This window comes from Nanorana parkeri, unplaced genomic scaffold (genome assembly GCF_000935625.1).
Source record: "Nanorana parkeri isolate BGI_ZX_2015 unplaced genomic scaffold, ASM93562v1 scaffold1025, whole genome shotgun sequence".
NCBI lineage: Eukaryota > Metazoa > Chordata > Amphibia > Anura > Dicroglossidae > Nanorana > Nanorana parkeri.
In genome coordinates this window covers 168,837-179,090 of record NW_017307293.1, presented here as the reverse complement: position 1 = coordinate 179,090, position 10,254 = coordinate 168,837, and the positions used below count along the sequence as shown (strand labels likewise).

Below are 10,254 nucleotides of genomic sequence, written 5' to 3'. Positions count from 1 at the left end.
GGGGGGGACTATGATGCGAAAGGGAGAGAGACTATGATGCGAAAGGGAGAGGGGGGAGAGACTATGATGCGAAAGGAAGAGGGGAAGCTTTGATGTGAAGGCCAAAACTCCAATTCTTTTTGTTTCTTACCTGGGGTCCACCCATTGCCAGAATAAGAGCATCTTGGACCTGGTGGTGTCGCTTGATTGGGCAAGACGTAGCGGAAGTGGCTCACTAATTAGGCGGCACCTCGCTCTCCGGCGGGGGGCCCAGCAAGCAGCCATCTAATATGCCTGATTATAGAAGGCACCAGTGCCTATGCCTTATAGTGTTCAGCCCGGCCAGCCCACATTGCCATCAGGTATAATGATGCAATCTGGGCCTGTTTTCAATGGTGGGCCTGGAGCTGGCACTCTAGTAGCCCCTATGTTAATCCGGCTCTGGGTCCACCTTTAAACGCCATACCAGACCTCTGCCCAGGGTAAGGGTCGGGTAATAATGATCTTAGGAGGACAACACGTCATTTATTTTAAACTTTTTTAGATTTAGGTAATTTGCATACTTTTAAAAATTGCCATGACTTAAAAAAGATAGAGAAATGCTTTAAAAAAAAATATATTATAATATTACATACACTTTAAGGAACATTGTTCCATTATGTCTGAGCTGGAGAAGAGTACAGACTCCGGTCTGCAATAGAACTGAAAAGATGTTTTATGCTGAAATCTATAGATTTTTATATTACGAGGTACCAGAATGGTGTGTTAATGACACGGGCGGAAATGCTTTCCTGTACTGAACATCAGATTAGCACTAAAAGAACAAATCTTAACATGAAGCAATCTTAGCATCTTACATGTCAGTGTACATTGCTTTCAGTTCGAACCCTTTGCTTAACCCTGAGTGCCTGCCAGGGGGAGAAGCAGCTTCTTGTGCTCGTTATTGTGCCGGCTCTGGTATGATAATAGCATCTCCTAATTAGTAACTGGCATCTGCCTGGCATTGCGCACTCCGGTGCAGTCAGCCATTTATCATCATAGGAGAAGCGCTCAGCCTGGCGGCTTTTCTCTCATCCCTGTGTGTCGGCAGATGTAGTGTTAAACTCCACCGCTGCTGGAGGGGCGGCACGCGGCGATGCCTATTCCAGGGACAAATGTCGCTTTCATTATTAATGGGGCATTACGCTGGAAGATTCCTCACTGTGAAAAGGGATATATATAGAATATACGGCTTTTCTTTTCAAAGAGACACTAAGGGGCATGTTTATAAAGCAGTGCTTGTGTCTTTCATATAAACATTCACTTGTGGTGAAGCACTGTCACTGAAAACGCATGCACCTGGAAGATTCACCTGTAGTGAATGTTTGGTCAGATTTACTGCTTTATAAAATGTTCCCCTAGTACTTGCCATATCAGAAACTGAGACCTTATAGCTTGGCAATGGAAATTAGACACCTTCATTACCCTGTTCCCCCCCCCTCCACCTCTAAAAGGTATTGGCCAATAATTTTTAATCTCTTTCATCATTGGATAAAGCTGGGAGGGGTCACAACCTCTGTCAGGCTTCTGTTATGTAGCGGTTGAGTACCTCTCGCTTCCTGCAGAGTCACTGGCACAGGAAGTGAGCAAAATCTGTCCCCAATAAAAGCAGTTATTAGAAGAAAGGAGGAAGGGCTAGAACTACCGTCAGGAATTGATTGCTGAATTTGTGATTGTAGCCTGAGGCCGGGGGTGTGTGGATGGATGTTGGGGTGGATGTCAGTTCTGGTGGCGAAAGGGGGGTGGGTGCTGGTGGTGCACATTTGGGAAGGGGAGGGGTGCTGGCACATTGCCGGAAAGAGCGCCACAGGTTGCGAAGAGCTCTTAGCAACCTGGAACGCTCTTGCTGTGACCCAAAGAGATGCCACCTAAGACAACCACCTCAGACTGCCTCATTATATTATTATTGAGTTATTTATTTTTCTTTCGACCTATTGCTTTTTTTGCCCCCAAGTGTCCGAATTTCTTTGCAAACTATTATGGTGACCTACAATGTGGCAGGCATAAGACATGGCGGTGTACTCACACTTGCAGTAGTCTTGATTAGAAGGAGGGTTCCAGGTGGGGGTCTTGCAGTGCCCAGGGAGGTGGGTATGGCAGTAGTTCACACAGGGGTCCCAGCAGTGGTGGTGTTCGCTCTTCTGCACCTTAACTGGGAGGAGCAAAGGGTTTAACCAAACTGTAACCCTCCCGCTGAGTCTTTTTTTGGGTGAATAATTAATTGTTGGACCTTCCTGACAATCAACAATGGCCAAGGAAGTAGTAGAGTTAACCTCTGAAGTCCTTCTGAGAAATTCACCGACTATAGACCATCAGCCTTCGTCTCAGACTCGACCGACTATAAACCAACAGCCTTCGTCTGAGAATCCATTCACTATAGACCACCAGCCTCCGTCTGAGAATCCACTGACCATAGACCAACAGCCTTCCTCTGAGAATCCACTGACTATAGACCACCAGCCTCCTTCTGAGAATCCACTGACTATAGACCACCAGCCTCCTTCTGAGAATCCACTGACTATAGACCACCAGCCTTCTTCTGAGAATCCACTGACTATAGACCACCAGCTTTCTTCTGAGAATCCACTGACTATAGACCACCAGCCTCCTTCTGAGATACCAATGACTATAGACCACCAGCCTTCCTCTGAGAATCCATTGACTATAGACCACCAGCCTCCGTCTGAGAATCCACTGACCATAGACCAACAGCCTTCCTCTGAGAATCCACTGACTATAGACCACCAGCCTCCTTCTGAGAATCCACTGACTATAGACCACCAGCCTCCTTCTGAGAATCCACTGACTAGAGACCACCAGCTTTCTTCTGAGAATCCACTGACTATAGACCACCAGCCTCCTTCTGAGAATCCACTGACTATAGACCACCAGCCTCCTTCTGAGAATCCACTGACTATAGACCACCAGCCTTCATCTGAGAATCCATTGACTATAGACCACCAGCCTCCGTCTGAGAATCCACTGACCATAGACCAACAGCCTTCGTCTGAGAATCCATTCACTATAGACCACCAGCCTGATTCTGAGAATCCACTGACCATAGACCACCAGCTTTCTTCTGAGAATCCATTTACTAGAGACCACCAGCTTTCTTCTGAGAATCCACTGACTATAGACCACCAGCCTCCTTCTGAGAATCCACTGACCATAGACCAACAGCTTTCTTCTGAGAATCCACTGACTAGAGACCACCAGCTTTCTTCTGAGAATCCACTGAATATAGACCACCAGCCTCTATTCTTAGCTGAGATATTAGTTCTGAGTAGAGTGAACCTTTAACAACCTATCAGCAACCTATACAAATACTTATAATTTAAGACACAGGGGATTTATAGTCCACTCTTCTCATACACAGTACCTAGCAACCAAAAAAAAAAAAAAGGATTGAAAAAGCTAGTTGTATCATATAAGTCATGAGACTCTGAAGTAGGATTAATGGAGGATTGACACCAGGCAGATCTTTAAGAAGTAGGTTTTTATTTGGCCGGCCGGGAACATGCAGCATTACAGGCGCATTCAGATAATATGGGCTTGCAGGCCACTTTTCTTTGAGATTTTATCAATTAAACCATATGTGTTACCTTGAATTATCTAAAAACATCAGATAGTAATGACAAGATGTACTCGTATTAGATCGTGCCAAGAACATGAGATGGGTCGCCTTGTCTTGATAAGACTCCCTCACATCAAGGTTGGAGGATAGCGGTCTTGGCATTAAGCTATTTTTTCTTAAGCCAAGGACAGAAAAGTTGTTTTTGATTTTCTGTCTTGGTCTCTCGTTATCTCAACCTATAAAGACTAAATGTCCTACATGAACTCTAGTTACCTCCATCTACAAACCCCTAATGTCCTACATGAACTTGCATGTTACAGGGGGTTGGGGGGTGCTAGTGGAGCATGATACCCGGAGGCAGGGGGGTACCTCTGGCTCCGGCTCTGTTTGGAAACCCTGCCCAGCTCACAGACGTCACTGGCTGCGAGGAGCTGAGCGGCACACACTGGCCACAAAAGGTGCGGCAGGCATGCCCCATGTGACCCAAAGAGATACGCCTCAGACTGCCTCTTTTTAGCAACAGCTCTGTCTAGGTGTTTGACAGTCTGGAAGAGTGGGCATTCCTATGCAGATGCATTTGCATCTACACTGCCCTAGGTAATGTATTTTCACCCAGTCATCTGTGCGTCTGATGGAAGAGGCCATGCGGATGCGTATTGTGCATGCGTCTAATGCTTTATTGGCATCAGTAAATGCTTCCTAATCAATTTAATTTAGCCTTCACTGGAGTGCATACATGTAGGCAGATGTGGCTGCCAAGAGGCTGCAAGCGACCAGCAGCACTAAGAATTTAACAAAAGATGAAAAAGAAAAAAAAAAAAAGACTACAAATGTATTTCCTGAAGAAAAAAAAAACATGGCAGTTGCTTATGGCACATAGTGCTGAGGGCAAACTAAAAACGGCATCCAGTTAAAGTGCATCTATTTAAAAATGACCCAGAAGCCATTGGGGATTGTTTTGCTAAAGGAACAGAAATCGGTCTGTGCATCCACCTCATGTCTTTCCCCTTTCCCTGCCTCCTTATAGCCTCTGTGTGCCCTCGATCTGCTCAGCACTGCAGAGGATATAAAATGTAATAAATAAATCATATACACAGAAGAGTTGGCGAGAACTGGCCGCACACATCGGAGGACAGAAAAGGGTTACAGAGCTGCACAGGCAAAGCAGGCCACGTTATCACACTGCTCTGCTCCAACCTTGCCCTGCCAAATAACAACCCTTCACGGATGAGAGGCTCCGAATGAAGAGAACTTTTCCCTCTGCAAAGTGACTGCAGGCGGCTGAGCTCGACCTTCACCTAGCGCCATCCTCTGATACAGATCTCATAACTACCCCAGGGGGAGGGAAAGCGGCATCCACTGACCGGTCTCTGGCGGCCGGAGAGACAGCCGACTGTGATGGACGGGCAGGATCTCCAGCTTCACGTTCTCCATGGTGCTGGCCAGGAGCTGCGCAGCTTCCATCACCGTGCAATGCTCTGTGCTGGTGCCGTCAATGGACAGGATGTGATCTCCGGGGTGCAGCGCTCCGCACCTGTAAGAGGAAGAAATAGGAAGTAAAATTATTATTTTCTAGTTTAAACAATGTTTCTCTTTTGCTTCTGTTTTACAATATATAAATCTACAATGGTCTTCATTGTCATGATTGAAATTGTCTGTCTCCCTAAAATCCCCAAGCAGTGGTTTTCAGGGTCACGATCTGGGTGCAGGTTGATCTCCACATAGGAGAGGGAGCTTTTGGTGCCGAGAGCTTCTACTCCCAATAAAGCAAGTTTGGGGTTCTTTCAATTTAGAGTTAGGGGATAATGTGCCAGGGTTAGGTTTAAATTAGGGATGCACCGATACCGGTATTTTGGTACCGAGTACCAGTGCCGATTTTTTGTTTTCCGGTACTCGCCGATACCAAATACCGAGTAACCGGAAGTCCCATTCAGGAAGCTGGGCAGCGTGTAAAGACTCACTATGTGACGAGAAAGCACAAAGCCGGCTTGCTGGCCAATGGAAGCTGGGCGCCGTGTAATGACGCGGCGCCCTGCTTCCTGTTTGGCCAGGAAGCCGGTTCCATGCTCCCTCGTCATGAGAATGAACCTGGCTTCCTGGCCAATCAGAAAGCCGGGCGCTGCATCATTACACAGCCGTGACGCATTACACACAAGTGACGAGGAAGCATGGAGCCGATCAGGAAGCCGGGCAGCGTGTAATAACGCGATGCCCGGCTTCCTGAAACAGGAAGCATCGGGCTAGGCATCGGAGCATTTGGGCGAGTACTCACCCAAATACTCGGTATCGGTGCATCTAAACCAGCCAAAAACAAACATTTTATGCATTGCAGCTTGCCAGTCTTTAGATGAAGTGGCTGCATTAGTTTTCTTCAGTTTGTTTTTTTTTTTACCTGGCGATCCTGCCAGTAACACACTTCCTAGAGTGACAACACTTAGTGTACTGTATCTATGGAGAGAAATCTAAACTGTGGATAGCTAAAACGTATTACAGATCTATACACCTAAATCTAGTAAGATTGACAGAGGGGTTTGCCCCAATTGGAGAGGTTGGCTGGACCATGACTGCGATTATCAAGCTGGCCAGAAAACAATTGTGTAGGTTATAAATTCTGAGTCTTTTATCCCTATAATGTATTTGCTGCAACATTGTGTTCCAATATCAGATCAGAACATTGTCAATTGATTTCTGCAATAAAAAAAAGTCACTGGCAAAGGAGATTAGATTGTGTACTATATAAACTCTTCGAATGAAGTTACTGTATATCACGCTATGAACAGTGAAGAACTGCAGAACAGGAGAAGGACGCTACAGTAAAACATAATCCGAGATGTCCTTGGGAAAGGCACGGTATAAAACCATCACTAGAACAATGGAGACCGCTCACCTGTCCGCCACGCTGGCTGGCTTAACCTTGTCGATGATTATCACCTGCTTGTTCCGATGAGTGCTCGTGCTCAGCGAGATGCCCAATGTGGAGCCTGGTGTTTTGGCAATTTCCACCAGTAGGGGTCCTGATGCATTTGTCACAGTGTCTAAAAGAGAAGGACGATGGGGTAAACATAGAGCCCATCATAGTAATCCTTAAAGTGACACTAAAGTCAGGAGTTAAATCCTAAAAATGCATTTAACTACCCTAACTATTAACAACATTGTATCTTATTTGTGTATCACTCGGCTGTAGATCCTCCAATCATCTCTGAATTGGTGCTGACACTGTCCTTCCTTCTGGAGGGTGGCTACTTTTGTTCCCCATGGTCCCTGTGTGTGTTGTAATGTAGTCACCACTCCAAGCTCACTCCTGTGATAGACTACAATCTCAATACAAATGATGAAACTAGACGTGGGATTGGTACATACACAACATTGTGCAATGAGCATGAGACGACCCATTATGGACACCACAGGATGGAACCTTAAAAAAAGGCCAATACTTTCTATGGAAAGCTCTTACAATAGACCTTTTCAAGTATAATACTAAATGTGATAATGCAAGCTGGGCCATGCATGCAACAACCAAATTAGATTCACAAACTATGCTTAGCTCAAGGGATATAAACCGAATTGATAGTTCAGTTATCACATTGTATTACATTGACCCCCACATTCTATAAACGATGACAAATCTAAAGGAGATTGTAGAAAAGACTAATGTGTGTGGCTATCTGAACATCTAAGCTATTGCTATAGATTTTAGGATGGAACCAAAACTTCGCCCACAGCTAGTAGCAGTAGTAGTAAGTATAGTGGGAAGATAAGAGCACCATTGCTATATTGTTAATGCAGTTGGTCTTTATTTGGCACACGAGTCATAAAAGTAGCCAGTGTATTTTGGGAACTCATCAGCTCCCCTTCATAAGGGCTTCTGGTGATAGAAAGCTTTATAATACAAAGTAGACCTCTTATAGGAATCACTAAGCATGTATGAAATGGCTCCTTTGGATTGCCAGTCTAAAAGCAAGCTAGGGGTAGAAGGCAATGCACTCTCCATGAGTCAAGCCACCATGAGGAACCAATGTCCTTTTTAAATTCCCAAGTCCAGGAGCTAACCGTTATAAATCGACCATCCATCATGAAGAGTGAACAGCGGACTACTCACGGCTTTGTGGCGACTAGATAAACAAGGGTCTATGACTATTTCACATGAAACTCTTGCTGAAGAGTTGCTTAAAAGTAGTGATGGGTTCGGAAGTGTTCACAGCTCCACGTGCCGAGCCCGCCAGGAAGCTGACAGCGCCGCAGAGCCAATCACAGGTACTGAGACATGTTCCCGGTCCGCAGCTGCAGAGATCTGGATATGTCTCAGTGCCTGTGATTCCCGGCGGGCTCGGCACGTGGAGCTGCGAACACCGCCGAGCCCATCTCTATTTAAAAGCCTATGTTGGCGGACTTTGGGCTTGTGTCCATGGCATCAGTTTGAGATCATCTGAGATCATTCGGACTTCATTGATAGGTGATCTGTGGTTGGCCTCTTTCTGGCCTGCATGTGACCCGCTCAAAGTGGGGCTTTGCATTCCCATAGACTTGTATGGGGGCTCGTCTGACACAGATGAGGGCCCATCATGCACTATTTTCAGCCTCACACGGTGACAGCGGCTGAGACTGATGGTCCTTTGGCTTTGACCAGGCAAAATATCTTGCCCTGGCATCTCAACTTCATCTCACATATATGTCAACCGGCTGCTGAAACTTTTGAAGATATTAACAGCTATTTGTGATTCAATGTTTTGTACCATAAGCATCGCAGGGCACTGGAGGTCCAGCCCTGAAGGAGTTACATGTTTTCCAGATAAATCCATGGAGACGAAGCTGAATCTGGTCCAATCAATTAAATTTCCTACATGGGATGGAAGCAGAGTGATTGTGCCTTGGAGCGCTGCAGTATGTTAAATGACTTCTACTGAGAGTTACTAGAACATTGGCGTTCGACCTGCCCCAGCCGCCAGGAGTTCAGCATGGACAAAGGCTTGGCTCCCATTAACCGGTACTGTACTAAGATAGGGAAGAATTTAAATTATGGTAATAGAATATGAAGGGGGAAGAGCGCCAAGGTTTTGTGACCTAGCTAAATCTGTGGAAGAGTATGGAAGAAGAACGCTACAGAGTGCAAAAACACAACAATGGCAGCCACTCTGATCTGTTTGAGACTAGCAAAAAGAGATAGGTGGACATGGGCAGGGAAATATATATGTCTTGGCTTCTGGGGTGCTTCTACACCTTTAATGAAAAAAGGGCTGCTGCTAGGTGAGTCCACCCTCTGTTTGCGCATTGCTATATATGTCGCATAGTTGGGAAACTCAGACAAATAAACGTTAAAGTGACATTAAACCCGCAGATTTTTTAACATAAACCAATACTGTAATGTGCGCCTTACTGTAATCAATGGTTGTTTCCCTTCTCTTTGCTGCTCTTCCTTTTAAATCTGTATATGATCTCTTGTTTAGTGTTTCCTACTTTGTCTAAGCTTGACACTTAAGTGTCAGAAGTCATCTGAAGCCTGACAATCACTGTCCGTGCCAATTGTCTTACACTGCACACTTAGGAGCTGGGAAACTGTGAAAGGACAGAAGGTTGGCAGACCATCAACCACCAGACTTCAGGCCAGACCCCCTGGCTGCCTTAGTAATTCCTGCTCACATTTACCACTTCAGCTGTTTCCATTAATATGACGTTTATTACACTTTAATGTTGCAAGTGTCTGCGGTTAGTTTCTTGTTTTTACACCCGGGTGATTTTCTTCCACATTCTACCGAATGTTCTTCAGGCGCCTTCATAATTTGCCAGGTATATGGGCAAATGTTTCCAAAAAGGAAAAATCAGAAATCTTTTCAAGACTACCCAAAAATACTTCACACTAGTTGCTCGCCAAATATAAGGAAAGGAGGTAAAGGTTCTCGAGTCTTGAATTTGGTGATCTCCACAACGCCAAGCGTGATAGTATCTTACCCATGAGGGCGACCTCATATTCGATCTGGAAGACGGCCTCCTGGCTGCACTGCCGGAGGATGGTAAGGGCATCTGAGAGGGGGACATTGTGAAGGGAGATTCCGTCCACGCACAAGATCCGGTCACCAACTTTCAAGGTTCCCTCCCTGCGATAGAAAAAGTGATGATTTTAAATATATATATATATATATATCTGGAATCAGACATTCTGCACTCAAACAGAAGCAATATTAATCATAATATCACTATTCCTTGTTGAATTCATGGGTGGAGAGTTGCTTCAGCATCCAAACTGCTTCTATGACTATGATGTATAGATACATTGTAACCATTTCTTTCATTGGGGTACCTTCAACAGCATATTTATTCCCGACACCTTAATGTTACTTTAAACTTATGTTTATAGTCTCTGTAGGAATATAATTGTAATGTAAGGAGCGATAGGATGAGAACACCAAGCTGTAGGGAGCAGTGCAGGTACAAATTTTATATTTGTCACAATAAAAACCAAGAGGTGAGAAGTGACACATTTCAGGGGTTATGCACAATCCCCCCCAGTGGCGGAACTACCGCCGGTGCAGGCGGTGCGGACGCACCAGGGCCTCCGGCCTCTAGGGGGCCCAGCACAGTCCCAGCGCCGGATCGGTACCCAGCGGCCAGCGGGCCCCCCATCTCTGCACCGAGAGTGTCAGATCATCCGTTCATCCGACACTCCC

General features: G+C 45.6%; 1 protein-coding gene across 3 annotated transcripts in view; it reads right to left on the bottom strand.

The window, feature by feature from the left end:
- The window catches only part of GRIP2 (glutamate receptor interacting protein 2), a 131,839-nt gene that overhangs the window by 30,077 nt on the left and 91,508 nt on the right, over positions 1-10,254 (bottom strand). For all 3 annotated transcript variants that reach the window (XM_018567247.1, XM_018567249.1, XM_018567248.1), the window contains exons 7-10: positions 9,539-9,684; positions 6,480-6,627; positions 4,957-5,126; positions 2,045-2,170 (exon numbers count right to left, since the gene is read on the bottom strand). In XM_018567247.1, the coding sequence (XP_018422749.1) occupies positions 2,045-2,170; positions 4,957-5,126; positions 6,480-6,627; positions 9,539-9,684 (590 nt within the window). The remainder of the gene's footprint in view (positions 1-2,044; positions 2,171-4,956; positions 5,127-6,479; positions 6,628-9,538; positions 9,685-10,254) is intronic.